At 41.8% G+C, this 17,378-nt stretch overlaps 1 protein-coding gene across 1 annotated transcript in view; it reads right to left on the bottom strand.

Moving 5' to 3' along the window:
* Nucleotides 1-17,378, bottom strand: part of fmn2b (formin 2b) — a 415,410-nt gene that overhangs the window by 134,112 nt on the left and 263,920 nt on the right. The window contains exons 15-17 of the mRNA XM_078230648.1: nucleotides 17,210-17,356; nucleotides 13,863-13,922; nucleotides 13,568-13,688 (exon numbers count right to left, since the gene is read on the bottom strand). Of these exons, the coding sequence (XP_078086774.1) occupies nucleotides 13,568-13,688; nucleotides 13,863-13,922; nucleotides 17,210-17,356 (328 nt within the window). The remainder of the gene's footprint in view (nucleotides 1-13,567; nucleotides 13,689-13,862; nucleotides 13,923-17,209; nucleotides 17,357-17,378) is intronic.

The following is a 17,378-nucleotide window of genomic DNA, read 5'->3' as shown; positions in this document are numbered from 1 at the left end:
ATGGGGGCGAAAATATGCTACCAGCCACATTAACAGCAAATCTCGGCACATTCCATGAATGTCCAGTGAAGTGTAATGAAACAAAGTCTCCAAGTTGAAAGTACTTTTACATTGTAAGAGTTAACTTGGTAAGTCTCTTCATACTGTGTAATATTAGCTGCAGTAAATCCCTTGAACCAGAGCCCTGATTTCCCCAGAGGAACACAGATCTCTGACACAAAAACACCATTAGAAATATTCCAAATACACAAAATGCCATAACTATATATCCAGGAAGAAAAAAAAACAAGACAGGCTAAATTAGAGGGCAGAGACAAACTCCCCCCATAGTTCTTCAGGCAAAATACCAACGAAGCAACCTCCCTCGTGATGTTGACAGACACATCTGCATTCCCAGTTTCCCCCTGCTTCACAGCAAACAGGGAAGTTGGCCACACTCTGATGTTTCTAAAGTCAACCCTCAGATCGGACTGCAAATGAGACAGATACTGTTTCTGAAGCTTGTATCAGGTTTGGCTGAAAGGATATAGAAGGCTAAAGCTGGCAAGGTAAGAATGGGACTGGGAAGGCACATGAAGGTTAAGGTCATATTTAGAGAAAAAACAGAGGTGGGTCAAGAACTGTAGGCCTAGATTTAAAATCGTTGGCAATAGGTCCCCCTGCCCCCACAACTCAGTTGCTGAGATGTAGAACATTCTACACGAAAAGGTGGGGATCCGATTCCATCAATTATTTTCAAAAGGGAGTTGGGAGGACACTTGAAAATTAGGTCCTTAAGAGTTGAGGACAATAACGAAAAGGGGACTGGTACGCGGCAGAACCAAGTACAACTGTTCTTCCAAAGAGCCAGCAGGGATACAAAGAGCCAAGGAAATTGATTTTAAGTGGATTTTTTAAACTGCATGCTGGCTCGCTCATGTAAAATGAAATCATACAGAAACTAATGACTACAACATTAAATATAAAGCAAAAACACAAAACCAAAAGTACCGCCAATGTTGAAAACTCTCAGCATGTCCCTCCATCAGGCCTCTGGCATTCAACGAAAGTTTCTCGACTTGAAACGTTAGCTCAAGTTCATGAACATTGCATTTAAGGTGCACCAACACCCCAGGCTGTGTAATGTGCCCATTGATCTTTGGGTGAAGGAACCAGCCGCTGCAGCAATAAGGCATAAAGGCCTGAAGTTCCCAAATTTACTGACAATTCATAACAAAAAAAAGAGAACATTTCAATTTGAAGGCTGCACAGCATAGTTCAACATTAATATCAATCGTTGCAGGCTGTCCCCCTCAATTTGAGGATGACATCCACTCGGCGGGGGGGGGGTCTGAGCTTCCGTCTTCATGTGACCGAACGGGCCGATATTCAACCAACAGATCTCTTCGCACATGAGCATGATCTCTGAGGAGGTGGTGCTATCTGGAGTGCAAAATTTGCTTTCTTCCCTTCTCAGTCTCCACTCTGCCTCATAATTAAGATGTTGCGAGTCAAAGTGTGATACAGCTTGATGGACACCTTGTCGTCATTCTGAACAATTGGTAACAAGCTCCTCCCAGTCATTAACGTCAGTGCCGCAATGCTTCAAGGAAGAGCCTCAGGCTGGCTTGGAAGCATTATCTATTGATGAGCATTATTACTCAGAGAAACAAAATGGGGGGCGGTGGGGTGCTGCACAGGTTTGACCTGTGTTCGAGTTCCTTACCAGCCCAAGCCACACTAATCGAAGAGATGCCAACAGCGAATGAAACATACCCTGGAAAGGAATGGCTGTGGGTGTGGGGAGAGGAGGAAGGGAAGGAAAAGTTGACTGAAAATGGTAGTGGCAGCCAACCTGTTCCCGCTCCACTTCAGCAGAGCTGCAAAAGCCACACAGACTGAGATAACTTATAAAAAAGTAACTTGCCCGGAAAGGAAATGGGCAGTCTGTCTAGTCAACTTGGATCTGTAATGTCTCTCTGCTAGGGACTTCGATTGGATATAACTTACAAAAAAAACTTGACCAGGAAAATAATGAAGTTGCAGTAGGCTTTTTAAAATCTAACTTCCTTTACAGACCATTCCTGTTTTGAATATTAAGAAAAAAAACACAATCAGCTTTCGCACCCCACTCTGCGGCTTTCTGGCTAAGTTGGTGAATTTTAAAGGCAGCAGGACATAAACCAGAGTAGCAGCAGATGGGTATTTTGGTAGAAAGCGTTTCGAACAAGCACACTCTGTCACCTTCAGTACATGAACATTTGACTCATCGTCAATGCAATTTGCCTGCAGGGAGTCCTTCGTTTGCCAGACTAAATCCCTACGCAAAGTGTGTTGTTAGTCTGAACAAACTACATTTAGCCGCAGACGTTTGCTAAACATCGAGAGGAGGCGACAGGCAGGCAAGGCAACCTTTCCAGTCTGTTTGCTCAGTTTACAGTCATTTATCTAAATGAGGAACAAGGCTGCAGGATCTTAGATCAATATAGTCCATCAACTTCGTTTTTTTTCTTCTGGATCTTGTACAATTTTTTTAAAAAACAAACAGTTTTACAAAGTAAGAGACCAACGCTTGCTTCACATTTGAACCGACAAATTCTTTCAAAAAGAGAACTACTAAAGATAAATGGCATGAATATAAAACTTAAAAGATGAATTGGATCCAATACCAAACAACTTTTAGTCAGGAATGCTATGTAATACAAAGCTTTTCACTAATCTAGTATCTGTGCACATGACATCGAAAATGTAAGGTGCTTCACTGGAACACAATCAGACAAAGTGCTACACCAAGCTCAAGGAGAAGAAGATACTAAGGCCAGAATTTTACCGGCACGCCTGTCCTGATTCCATTCTTCATTGGCCTCGGGCGGGATTGTACGAACCTTGGGCGGACGTGCCGGTAAAATTCCACCCTAAGAGTGGTAACTAAAAGGCAGTTCAGTGTTTTAAACTCTTAAAAAGGAGGAGAATTTAGTAGAGAGGCCAAGGAATTCAAAAGCATAGGGCTAGTGACTAAAGAGAAATATAGAAACTAGAAGCAGGAGTAGCCCTTTTGAGTCTGCTCCGCCATTCATTTTGATCATGGCTGATCATCAAATTCAATATCCTGATTCCAGCTTTCCACCCATGTCCCTTGATCCCTTTAGCCCCAAGAGCTATATCTAATCTCTTCTTGAAATCACACAATAATTTAGCCTCAACTGCTTCGTGATAGTGAACAGCAAATAATGGTAGGACAAAAGCAGCTGGGAGGTGCAAGAGGCCAGAGTTGGAGGAACACCACATTCTTGTAGGGCTGGAGGACATTACCGAGACAGGGAGGGACAGAGTGCTTTAAAAGCAACACTCAGTACAAACAAGGCTAAATGGAAAGTTTTGAAGGTGCAGAAGGTCACAACTGGTTGAAAGATGTGAGCCTGGCAGAGGCAGTGTTGGAGTAAATGGAGGCTGAGAAAAGGCAGGAATCTTTTTGGTCTGCACCTTCTCACCAGATGAGCACATCCTTTTTGCTAAACACACAGTCACCTCATGAACCCATTTATAATGCCTTTCAACAGCTTTCAAGGTATATAATGGCAAGAATACCTACTTGTATGTTTTCAGTTGTGTTGTCTAACTTTGTTGAACACAGAGCCTCTTAAATCGAGTAGCATGCAATAGTGGTTCCCCAGCAAGTCATCTATCAAGCCAGATAAACTTCAGCATGGGGGATAAATCATGGCTCTAATCTCTTCTGTAATGTCGCTTTCCATGTCAATATGTAAATATATGCAGCTTGCCACAAATTTGACTTTGTTCTTGGAAGTACGTCTGAAGTCGGGAATGGGTGACGAGCAGAGTTTACCAAAATTACCAGAAGCAAAGCATGTGTGAGAACTAGTCCCAGTCAGGAACTGCAGTAACTGGGGCAAAGTTAAAAAAAAGAGTAACAAGATCACTCAAATTGATGGAAATTAAAACTGCACACCTTCCTTAAAAGAAACAAGGCTTCAAATTTAGGTTTTGCCAACGCCCACATCTGTATGATCATGAGATGTGATTCTGTAATTGGATAGCACTTGCTGAACAATCCTAAGCATGACAAGTATTACACTAAAAAGCAATTCAGGATCATCTGTCTGGTTTGCCATGTAGCTTACTTATGCTTGCTAGAAGCTACGTATATTCATATATAGGACCTCTCCTCTGCAGGTACAAAGAACATGTCTTTGTCTATTAGGGGAAACTGTGGCACAGTGCTATAGTCATTAGACTATGAATCCAGAGACCCAGGATAATACTCTGGGGACTTGGGTTCAAATTCCACCATGGTAGATGGTGAAATTTGAATTCAATAAAAATCTGGGATTAAAAATCTAATGATGGTTGTGGAACCTTTGTCAATAGTCATAAAACCCCATATGGTTCACCAAGGTCCCTTTGGTGAAGGAAAATTGTCATCCTTACCTGGTCTGGCCTACATGTGACTCCAGATCCACAGCAATGTAGTTGACTCTTAATTTCCATCAGGGATGGGAAATAAATGTTGACACGCATCCACATGCCATAAACTAATTTAAAAAACCATTATTGAATTAAACAAAAGCGCGAGGGACCATATTTCCCTGGTGCCCTCTTTGCAACCAGTGCCAACCAATCAGCACCCTTTTCTCAAGCATTATAAATTGCTGTTCCCTTTGAAATTTGGCATTCTATCATTTGCCCTGATGAGTGCAAGACCAATATTGACAGCATGTCTTTCTCTTCAGCCAGTGCACTAAGGTACTTAAAAGGGGGTAGCAAAATCAACTATATCCTTGGCCTAACCAATTGGAAATATTAGGAATGGTCGTAGTTACCACAAATTAGCAAGTCCTTAACTTAACAGCAATCATTAAGGTGGAATTGGGGACTAATTTGCAATATCTAGTGATTGTACAGTTTAGGTTTCAACTTTTTAAAAAACTACCTACTCTGAGTATCGTGCACAATGTAGGCAGTTATTGCTAAACAGGTGTTTAATGAGCTATATGCACAAAAAAATCTACCAATTATGTTGATGCATGTGGTGCATGTTCAGTGTGCAGTGAAATAATCTATTACTTATGGACGCCCTTTCCTAGAGTATAGTTTGACCAATTAGCAGGCCACGTTGAAGCAAATCCAGGATATTTTTAACCAATGGTGCCTCAAAACTGTTAGAATTTAAACAATACTGTGGAATGGAATAGAATGTATTTCACAACAAATCTGTGAAATAATTTAATTGTTTGTATTTTGTTTTGGGATTGGGGCTAAAAACGGGGGGCGGGGGAAGGAGGGAGATGTCAAAGCTGTAGAATTTGCAAGAGACTGATTTTCTAAAAGGTATGTTGGCTCTCTTCAAAGATTGGTGATCTAAAAACATCTCTCTGCGGGTTGAGTTGATTTAAGTCATGTGGTGTATGCTGGAATTTCCAGCATAGAATAGAACCGGAGCAAAAAGCCATAACTCGCCATGACTGCCAAGGATGGATGCTGACAGCTACGGACGATCAAAAGCAGATCAGGTTGCTACACAAACGACATGTCAGTTGCCTCAAAGAAAGGCAAGATTGGGCTTCCACGGAGCTATGACATGTGGAGGTGAAAAAAAGTCATTGAGAGCTCAATTCAAAATGCATACAGTAGTTCAGTGCTATTCCTTCCCCCTATTACAGTCAACCAATTTATCACTACTTACCCCACCCCTCTTTCCACCCTAAAAGAACAGCTTTTCTGACACTGAAAGAGGAAGAGCAGTCAACTCAAAACCTATTTTTGCAATAAAAAGAATCTCTTCTCTAAACATAAAAGATGCATACAAAATGTTTGTACCATTTCAAACAGTTGTCCTAAAAATAATAAACAGCCAGTTATAATCTCCTAATCTGACTTTGGTATATGTTATGTTTAATTGTTTCCAAATATCTAATTTGTGGTGGCTGAGAGAAAAAAAACCCATTTGTGTTCAAAAATATTTGTGGTATAGTAAATATATTTCCCCCTTGGATTGTTAAATCTGCATCTAAATTATTGCACAATAAAAGCAAACAACATCTTAATTTTTTTACCATTATTATTTTAGAAGCTAAAATCTGCTCATTTTCAACAATGCCCTGTGTTCAATTTTAACTTTAATAAATAAACTACGTTTTCATTTCTTTTACAAAGATCAGGCTAATGGGGGCAAAGTAACATCTGTCAGGAATCTTCATTCAACTGCCAGGATTTATTTTCCTCCACTATCTCCTAGAATTACAAACTGCTTTCCCCCCAAAAGCTAATCGTCAAATATTTCTGAAATGCGTTGACCTTCATGTGTTACTGACATCACTGCAATTGATGAGAATATTTGTTTAGTACATTTACTGCATTTAGTACATATCCAAAATACACAAATGTTTCCGTGCAATTGGAAAAGTAGTTTAAAGTTTATTAATTACTGTCACAAGTAGGCTTATAGCAACACTGGAATGATGTCACCGTGAAAATCCCCCAGTCGCCACATTCTGGCGCCTGTTCGGGTACACTGAGGGAGAATTTAGCACGGCCAATGCACCTAACCAGCACGTCTTTCTGGGCTGTGGGAGGAAACTGGAGCACCCGGAGGAAACCCACACAGACACGGGGAGAATGTGCAGTCTCCGCACAAACAGTGACTCAAGCCGGGAATTGAACCCTGACGCTGTGAGGCAACAGTGCTATCCACTGTGCCACCATGCCATAATGCATGAAAAAACCTCACTGCAACATAGGTAATTATTGTGCACATTGATCTGTCAGTGTATATACGATGATATTAAAATAACGGCACATTTTAACAAGTTAGTAGGGATGTAGTGGCAGCATGGGGCAGTACAGTCAGAGAGACAGACATATTTCTATAGCCAAGAACAAGGAGTCTGGAAGGTTATGTTGCATGCCCATTGGCAGGGTTCGGGACATCTGCTCTGTGCTGCAGTGGGAGGGAGAGGATGAAAGACATAGGCAGGACTTGAGAAGCAGTTTAGTTTAGAGAGTATTAGGAACCAGAGGCTAGACCAAAATGTACAACCTCAAAGGTAATCTGAATTAATAACCTGAACCTCGAGCAAATGGAGCAAATATCGGCTCAATGACTAAGTCAGAGTATGGTAAATAAGAGAATTAAATGTGTGGCTCAAAGACTGGTGTGGGAAAAATGTGTTGATTCACGGGGCACTGGCACCAGTACTAGGGAAAATGGGAGCTGTACAGTCAGAGCAGCCTACACTTAAAACGTTGTTGGGAGGAGTATTCCAGTGAGTCATGTAACTAGGAAAGTAGAAAGGGCTTTAAACTAAATAATGGGGCTGAGGAATCAGATAAATTAGAGGGGACAAGACAAGAGAACATGGTAGCAATAAGGGGAATCATAATCTGAGTATGGCAGGAAGGGACAAAGTATACAAGCTTTAGAAAGTTTAGAGGTTGCAAAAATATAAATGTCAGAATTAAAGGCACTCGGTCTGAATGCACACATTTACAACAAGGCAGGTGAATTGACAGCACAATTGGAAGCCAGCAGATATGATCTAACTGCCATTAATGGAGACATGGCTACAGGGTGACCGAGGCTGGCAACTGAATGTTCAAAAATATTCAGCAATCAAGGGGGATTGGATAAAAAGAAAATGAGGTGGGGTAGCATTTTTGATAAAGGATACGATCAATACATTGGTGAGGGAGTATTTTAGATCAGAAGTTCAAAATGTAGAATCACTTTGGGTGGAGCTCAGAAACAGCCCGAGGCAGCAAACATTTGTAGGAGTAGCTCAGGAAATTATGGGTGATGCAGAGCAGGTATAAATAAGAAAATTATAGGGAACTTCGTTCTACATATAGACTGGGTAAACCTGATTAGCATTAATACCGTGGAGGATTAATACAAGATGGTTCTCCAGAACAATATGTTGAGGAACACATTAGAGAATGGGTCATTTTAGATCTAATAAGGTCCAATATGACAGGACTAATTAATAATCTCATAAAGGAGCCTTGAGGGGAGGGTGATCATAACGCGGAGGGGATTCACATTAAGTTGGCAAGAGATGCCGTTCAATCTGAAATTTGGATCTGAAATCAAAACAAAAAAACAAAGGTATGAGGGGCAAATTGGCTGTGGTAGATTGGGGACCTACATTAAAAAGCTATGACAATAGACAGGCAATTGCTAGAATTTCATAGAATCATAGAAAGGTTAAAGGTGAAAGGAGAAAAGTTTAAAGGGAATATTAGGGGGGGGGGGGGGGGCTTCTTCACGCAGAGAGTGGTGGGAGTGTGGAATGAGCAGCCGGATAAAGTGGTAAATGCTTTTAACTTTTAACATTTAAGAAAAACTTGGACGGGTTCATGGATGAGAGGGCTGTGGAGGAATATGGCCAGTGGGACTAGGCAGAAAATGGTTCGGCACAGACAAGAAGGGCCAAAAGGTCTGTTTCTGAGCTCTAATTTTCTATGGTTCTAAACCCTACAGTGCAGAAAGAGGCCATTTGGCCCATCGAGTCTGCACCGACCACAATCGCAACCAGGCCCTACCCACATATCCCTACATATTTTACCCGCTAACCCCTCTAATCTACGCATCTCAGGACACAAAGGAGCAATTTTTTAGCATGGCCAATCAACCTAACCCGCACATCTTTGGACTGTGGGAGGAAACCGGAGCACACGGAGGAAACCCACGCAGACACAAGGAGAATGTGCGAACGCCACACAGACAGTGACCCAAGCCGGGAATCGAACCCAGGTCCCTGGAGCTGTGAAGCAGCAGGGCTAACGACTGTGCTACCGTGCCGCCATTACTAATTAATTTAATTTAAATAATTAATACATGGTTGGCAACAAATTTACATTCCTGAAAGGCACAAGCACTACTTGGCAGGAAAGATAATCCAACCATGGCCAAGGTGGTAAAGATTGAATTAGGTCCAAGGAAGAGACCTATAACCTTAGTAAATCCACGGATTGGCAACATTTTAGAATTCAGCAAAGGAGGATCAAGAAACTGTCAAAAGGAAAAAAATGGAACATGAAAGTAGATTCATGAGAAGCATATTTTCTCCAGGTATGCAAGTAGGAAAAGATTAGTGAAGACAAATGTGGATTTATTAGAGGCAAATATAGGATAATTTATATTGGGGAACAAGGAAATGGCAGAGAAATGAAACAAATAGTGTCAAGCAAAATGTTGGAAAATCTCAGCAGGTCTGAGAGCATCTGTGGCGAAAGAATTGAGCCAACGTTGCGTCTTTATGGAGGAGGATACAAACAAAAAATTTTCCAGAAATACTTCAGAACGAAGGGACTAGAAAGAACAAACTGAAAGAAATTGTAGACAGTGCGGAGGGAAGTGGCAGGTTACAGAGGGACATAGATAAGCTGCAGAGCTGGGCTGAGAGGTGGCAAATGGAGTTTAATGCGGAAAAGTGTGAGGTGATTCACTTTGGAAGGAGTAACAGGAATACAGAGTATTGGGCTAATGGCAAGATACTTGGTAGTGTGGATGAACAGAGGGATCTAGGTGTCCATGTGCATAGATCCCTGAAAGTTGGCACCCAGGTTGATAGGGTTGTTAAGAAGGCGTACGGTGCGTTAGCTTTTATTGGTAGAGGGATTGAGCTTCGGAGCCAGGAGGTCATGCTGCAACTGTACAAAACTCTGGTACGGCCGCATTTGGAGTATTGCGTACAGTTCTGGTCGCCGTATTATAGGAAAGATGTGGAAGTGTTGGAAAGGGTGCAGAGGAGATTTACCAGGATGTTGCCTGGTATGGTGGGAAAATCGTATGAGGAAAGGCTGAGGGGCTTGAGGTTGTTTTTGTTAGAGAGAAGAAGGTTAAGAGGTGACTTAATAGAGGCATACAAGATGATCAGAGGATTAGATAGGGTGGATAGTGAGAGCCTTTTTCCTCGGATGGTGATGGCTAGCACGAGGGGACATAGCTTTAAATTGAGGGGTGAGAGATATAGGACAGATGTTAGAGGTAGGTTCTTTACTCAGAGTAGTAAGGGCATGGAATGCCCTGCCTGCAGCAGTAGTGGACATGTCAACATTAAGAGCATTCAAATGGTTATTGGATAAACATATGGATGATATTGGAATAGGGTAGATTAGAGGGGCTTTAGATTGGTTCCACTGTCGGCGCAATATCTAGAGCCGAAGGGCCTGTACTGCGCTGTAATGTTCTATTAGTACCAGTAAAAAAGGACTGGAGAAATTAATAGGACTGAATGTTGCTAAATCCCATTGAGCTGATGGTTTCCATCAGCAGAGTATTGAAAGGGATGGTGTAGAGGTCGTGAATGCATTGATTATCATATAGATTCTGGAATGCTTCCAGCAGATTGGTAGGTAACACATATAACCCCATTATTCAAGGAGGGAGGAGAGAAAACAGGGGACTACAGACCAATTAACTTGACATCAGCATGTCAGAATCTGTTATTAAGGCATTGATAACAGGATACTTAGAAAACAATGGTAGGAACGGGCAGAGTCAACATGGATTTATGAAAGGAAAATCACGTTTGGCAAACCTATTAAAAGTTTTCAGAGGATGCAACCAACAGCGCAGATAAAGGGGGGGAACCTGTGGATGTGGCATATTTGGATTTTTGGAAGGCTTTCGACAAGGTTCCGCACAGGAGGTTAGTAAGCAACAGAACAAGGACAAGAGATGTCAAAATGAGAGCGATGTGGAGAATTACAATTCTCTCTTACAAGGCACTTGCCTGATGAAGGGGCAGCGCTCCAAAAGCTCGTGCTATCAAATAAACCTGTTGGACTTTAACCTGGTGTTGTGAGACTTCTTACTGAGAATTACAATGACATGTCACCAGAAACTTGGGGTCAGGCTTGCAAACTGAACAAATTGGTGGTGGCGTATTCGCAGATTAGCTTTAAACTCAACTCCTAACTTAGGATAAAGTCAACGGCACATAAGAATCTCTTCACGTTGCGAAAAGGTGGCATCCACTAGTCTGTTTAATTTAATTTTGATTCGTTCATGGGGTGTGGGCGTTGCTGGCTGGACCAGCATTTATTACCTATCCCAGGGCATTTAAGAGTCAACCTGGTTGCTGTGGATCTGGAGTCTCATGTCGGCCAGACCAGGTAGGGATGGCAGATTTCCTTCCCTAAAGGACATTAGTGAACCAGATCGGTTTTTACAACAATCGACAATGTTTTCACGATCATCATTCACCTTTTAATTCCAGGGATTTTATTGAATTCAAATTTCACCATCTACCCTCGTGGGATTCAAACCTGGGTCCCCAGAACATTACCCTGGGTCTCTGGGTTACTAGCCCAGTGACAATACCATGACGCTACCACCTCCCCATTTTGTGCAGTTGTGTCTGAGGAAAGCCATTTTCCTTGTTGAACTTTACAGCACGAGGGAGGGGAACAGGAGAATGGCAGCTCGCATGGAGACTTGGGACTGGCAAGGATGGGTGTGTGGAATGGGGTCAGGGGCATGGAGGAGTGAAGTGGGAGAGGTCAGTCTTCCTGGGCAGTGTGAGAGGTCAAGGAAAGAAAATGAAGGATTAAAAGGGCAGTGTCAGTCCTCTCTAAATTGGAACTATCTCAGGGCATTGACTGGCAGAGTCCTTGCAGAGCTTTGAGTTCACCTGCAACATTTCAATTATCCCCACTGTGAGTGATCTTCCTTACAATGCTTGAAAGGGAAGGGCAGCTGAGACTGCAAGCTCAGCCTCATCACAGAGTGACGAATACAACACTGGACACTAACATGACCGTTCAATGAAAAGTGAACAAAAAAACTCACATCATTTCCATGATAAAGGAAATGTCCCCAACTCACCTGCAACCATCAATACACGCCAACCATGAGGTGGGCCATTATATTTAAATGTCTGACTAAGCCCAGCTCAATCAATAATGAAAATGTGCACATGTATAAAATGAAACCAGTTTAAAGTTTATTTATTTGTGTCACATTATTTTAACACTGCAATGAAGGTAGTGTGAAAATCCCCGAGCCGCCACACTTCGGTGCCTGTTCGGGTACACTGAGGTTCGAGACGTTAGCATGGCCGATGATCCTAACCAGCATATTCTTTTGGACTGTGGGAGGAAACCAGAGCACCCAGAGGAAACCCACACAGACACAAGGAGAATGTGCAAACTCTGCACAGAGTGTGAACCAAGCCAGGAATTGAATTGGGTCCCTGGCGCTGTGAGGCAGCAGTGCTAACCACTGTGCCACCCGTAACCAACATCATGAGTGAAATTTAAATTTGAAAAACACCTGTGCCACCTTTGTGCTCTCAATATGTCATTCTTATTTTCACTTTACATCATATATTAGTGGCAATGGAATTGGATTAGCAAGTTGTAGCTGTTATGCAGAGTGTTTAACCAGGAGGTTCTTTTATAGCCCACTTGTAGCTGCAGTATCATCAGCAGGTAGCACGGTGGCATAGTGGTTAGCACTGCTATCCCTCAGTGCCAGGGAGCCGGGTTCGCTTCCTGGCTTAGGTCACTATGCAGAGTCTGCATGTTCTCCATGTCTGAGTGGGTTTCCTCTGGGTGTTCCAGTTTCCTCCCACAGTCCGAAAGACGTGCTGGTTAAGTGCATTGGCCATGCTAAATTCTCCCTCAGTGCACCCGAACACGCACCAGAATGTGGCGACTTGGGAGGTTTTCACAGTAACTTCGTTGCAGTGTTAATGTAAGCCTACTTGTAACACTAACAAAAAATAAACATTAAAAATAATAAACTTCCTGGCAAAATGCAGTGAGTTTTTTTTCATGCATTATGGCATGGTGGCACAGTGGGTAGCACTGTTGTCTCAGTGCCAGGGACTCAGGTTCAAATCCTGGCTTGGGTCACTGTCTGTGCGGAGTCTGCACGTTTTCCACGTGTCTGCGTGGGTTTCCCCCAGGTGCTCCGGTTTCCTCCCACAGTCCGAAAGACGTGCTGGTTCGGTGCATTGGCCATGCTAAATTCTCCCTCAGTGTACCTGAGCAGGCACTGGAGTGTGGCGACTAGGGGATTTTCACAGTACCTTCATTGTAGTGCTACTGTAAGCCTGTGTGTGACACTAATAAACTAAAACTAAAATTTCACCACTAAAGTTTCCTCTGCCACACTGTCCAGAAACCGGGCACTTTTAGAAGATGTCATGCTTCAATTTCAAATCGAGCAAAATTTACAAAAAATCAACTTATATGGGCAATTCAGTTAGGTGGTCCATTAACATGGTTTAGTTCCTGACTAGTTAGCCACCTTATAGCTTACGTACTGGTTTATTCCTGCGCTGAGACACTCTTGTCCCTACGCCGCTTGACCTGAACCGCTCAACCCAAAATCCAACATGGCCTCAGTCCTATAGTTGCTGACTTTGAGACACTGCTTGTATTACATTTTATACAAGTACAGTACACACAAAAGCCAAGCTTATTTTCAAAGGACTAACTGCACTCTGGACTGGGTAATCAGTGAATTGGTAATCCTTCTGTTAGGAGCTCCTGTCAGCCCAATAAAATGAGGTGATGTGTGCTCTGCCCATGAGGCAACAATAGAGGGAAAACCATTTACCTTTTAAGTCCTTCTTTAATTTACGCAGGTCCTTCTCAAAATCCTCAAACTTCATCTGGGAAGCTTGAAATAAGTCCTGTGGTTCTGGCATGGGGAAGATACTTTGTTCTGTACCTGCATCCTGAGACAAGACATTTGGAACTTATGAACCAGAACATTTTCCCTGCACCTCTATCTACTAACTTACACATGCACAATTTCATTTTAGCGAAACTAAAGTAATTCCCAGCTTGTACATAAAAACTTTATAAAAATTCCCAACGTATAATTTCAGTCAGAAATATTAAAAACATACCTTGTCAAAATTACGCAAATAATAGGAAACCAGATAGAACAGGAGGTTAATGCTGTTATCCTGAAAAGAGATAAAAAGTAATTTGACACAAGGCAATATAGTGGAATCTTTATTACCTCCCACAATGACAACCATGGCAGATACAGACACTGGTGAAAGTCCCCAAAATCCTGGAAACCTGCTACTCTCCTGCAACCTGCAAAAACGCTCAGATGGATCAAAAATACATACGATGGTTGCCAGATGAAGGCGTCTTGCTTTAGACATCTTTATCAGTCATAAAAATGCATTAAACAAAAAGTCAAGAAAAGAGCTGGGTTTTTTTTTGTGGGGGCAAAACTTTAGCATGCATGATACTGGAGATGCTAGGAAAAAAAAAGTAAAAACCAATTAATTCAGGACTAGCATTGTCTTATTTTAATTTTGACATTTTTCTGTTGATATTTAAATTCAACACATTTCATTTATATGGAATTTATGTATTCTACCAGAGGCACGCGGCAAATTGCCAGTTATTTGACATATAGTGATTTTTCCACCTTGGGCAGCACAGTAGTTAGCACTGCTGCCTCACATTGCCAAGGACCCAGGTTCCATTCCTGGTTTGGGTTACTGTGCGTGCAGAGTTTGCACATTCTGCCTGCATCTGCGTGGGTTTCTTCCAGGTGCTCCTGTTTCCTCCCACAGTCCGAAAAACATGCTGGTTAGGTGCATCGGCCATGCCAAATTCTCCCTCAGTGTACCCGAACAGGCGCCAGAGTGTGGCGACGAGGGGATTTTCACAGTAACTTCATTGCAGTGTTAATGCAAGCCTCCTTGTGACACTAATAAATAAACTTTAAACTAAACTTGTAGTTCCCAATAACTTTTGCTTCAGACTTTTTTTTTAAAAAAGCTCTTGGGTAAAAAAGATAGCTGACCCCGTGAGACTGGGTGCCATTGTCAGTAATCTGTGACAGAAAAGATACATGAATTTGTGATAAACCACTTCATTTTTAAAAAAAGTGATTTTTCTGTTCATTTTTATCTATTCCTGACATCCATTCATGTTATGACTGAGTGAGGTTGCTCTTATTTTGGATAAATGAAATAACCAATTAAACTAAATAAACTGAGGGAACGGAGAGGTTACTGATGGTATGGAGGCGGGAAATGATCAATATTGGTAGTCATTAACCCAGTAGTGCTTCAGCGATATTGTCATTGCAACTATTCATGTTATTTCGGCTCCCACACTTGCAAGGATTATTAACTCCTCTAATCGTTTCGTTAGGTCACTGGAACTCTCTGCTTAAAGAAAACAAAATCTTTATTTCAAAATTAATTTCAAGGCTCATGCTTTAAGCTATGATAACAAGTTCAAGGAGCTGAACTTATTCGCATTTAATTAGGATCCAGACACTGCGTAGACCTCAAACAAGCAGAAATACATCATTAACAGGCAATCAGGTTTTTAACAACTGTGGTCGCAACATAGGAGCATGCAAGTATGAAGCTAATAAACAAAGCAGAATTAGAAAATACAGGTGTATTTATAAATATAGGGAATTATTTTTCATACAGTGTAAGAAAATGTATGATTAGGTGTCTGGCTCAGGTTTGAACCGAAGTTTAGGATATAGATGAGCGAATACTCCTGGCTTCAGTCCTGCTGGAAAATAAAAGCAGTCGGAAAATTGCTGAGCAGTAAATGACCAACTGGCCCATCAAGTCTGCCTCTTGTTGGTTGGAGTTGCATTCTGAAGACAGGTGAGCAACCAGAAGGGTATTTACTTCACAGTTAATCAATCATCAATAAGGTTGAAGTGAATTGACAATGGTGCCAACTGGATATGGTCTGTTGGGTCAGAAAGCCATTTCTTATTTAATGTAAGCCTACGTGTGACATTAATAAATAAACATCAAAGTTAGGTATTTGGTTAAGGTTTGAACCAAAGCTTAGGATATAGATGAGTGAATACTTTGGTAACAATCCTAGGTTCAGTCCTGCTACTTTTGCACATCCCTCTATTTTAACTGGACGACTTTGTAACTGATATTTTACAAGCAATGCTGGCACTAAGGTGGCTCAATTCAGAAATTCACATTACTGCTAATAACTCAATAGGCTGACACACACTTGTACATCTCCTGGCCAATTTGCTGTGAAGTGATTCAGCACATATTAAAAATAACCCAAAGCTATATTTATAGTCTTCAGATTCAGTAATTGGAAACAAATTGAGTCTGTCCTGTGCTACTGAAGGAAAAGAAGTCATGTTCATCTCACGGTGTTATTTTTGATAAATGTGCTTATTTCCTTTGCTGTTGGGCTCAACAACTTCTTGCAACTCACATCCCAAAGTTTGTCCCCAATCGTACTTGTTTCAGTGAAAAGATTCAACAACTTCCCTCTCCGTTCTCATTCTCTTCTATTTCAGAAGAGACACCAATGTCTGGTTGGAGTCCTTTCTTTCAAATAAATTATCTCGAAATGAAATGAAATATTTATCTTGTTCAGGATTTACTGATCCCCAAACTGGGAATTGTAGTGCTTACAGCTCTTAAAATGGTCACGTTTTCTTAAAAGACCATTCGCAATTTGCCAAAAATAATTCTGACCAGTATTTGAACAACTGGCATTTGCTCAAAATTACAAATTGTGTTCCAACAGGAAAATCGCTTTGCATACATTAAGTTAGCAGAAAATCTTTGCCTACAAAACCATCCATTAGCCTGCAAAGCTAGATCTCTTGCACATTGCCTTTTAAAGAACCTTTCCTCTTTCTGACGAGCACTCGATATAGCAGGCTTACATGGGCCACAAAGTACCTTTTCCCTAATGTGCTCTTTGACCAATACAATGTCACATGGATGCAGCATATCTCAATGAGTGCCTCTTTTGTAACTACGCAAGAGTCAGTGCTGACAACTGCCCCCTTACACTTCTGCTTGTGTGTTTGAGAACCAACGACAAGTGGAACCCACATCAGCCTTTTGAACCAAAATCATCTGTTCCTGGAATGAAGACATCATTTTCTCAGTGTCCACTTTCTCAAATGATGGTGATAACCATTGGAAGAGATGCCGGATCACAATTTTGATTAGTGCCTCAGCAGGGGTAAGTCAACATCTACAAGCACTGCATAAATGCTCAAGATACCTCGATGTCCAGATTACTGCATTTTCCTGCAGATACCCATCACCATGTTCCCCTAATTTAGCTGTAGACACTGCCTGTATGTTGCTTGATCACAGCAGTATACGACCGCAAAAGCAGACAGTTGGAAGATTACTAATGAATGTCAATTCAGCTTTGTTTGAAAGCAGCCAAATGGTCACAATTAGTGCACCTATCATATACTTACACTGCTCTTCACATCCCGGAGCTTGGGAAGGATCTCTAGACCAAAACCGTCTGCCTGGCCACGACTTCTGTTCCCACCATTCATGTAGTTTCCAAAAGCAAGGATCAGACCCAGCACTTGTTTTACACTGGCGCTTGTTTGGAGCGTCTGAGGCAAGAGCGGAAAAAGG

Source organism: Mustelus asterias, chromosome 15 (genome assembly GCF_964213995.1).
Source record: "Mustelus asterias chromosome 15, sMusAst1.hap1.1, whole genome shotgun sequence".
In the NCBI taxonomy this organism is placed as follows: Eukaryota; Metazoa; Chordata; class Chondrichthyes; order Carcharhiniformes; family Triakidae; genus Mustelus; species Mustelus asterias.
The sequence above is the reverse complement of the archived record's forward strand: the minus strand, read 5'-3'. Positions and strand labels throughout refer to the sequence as shown.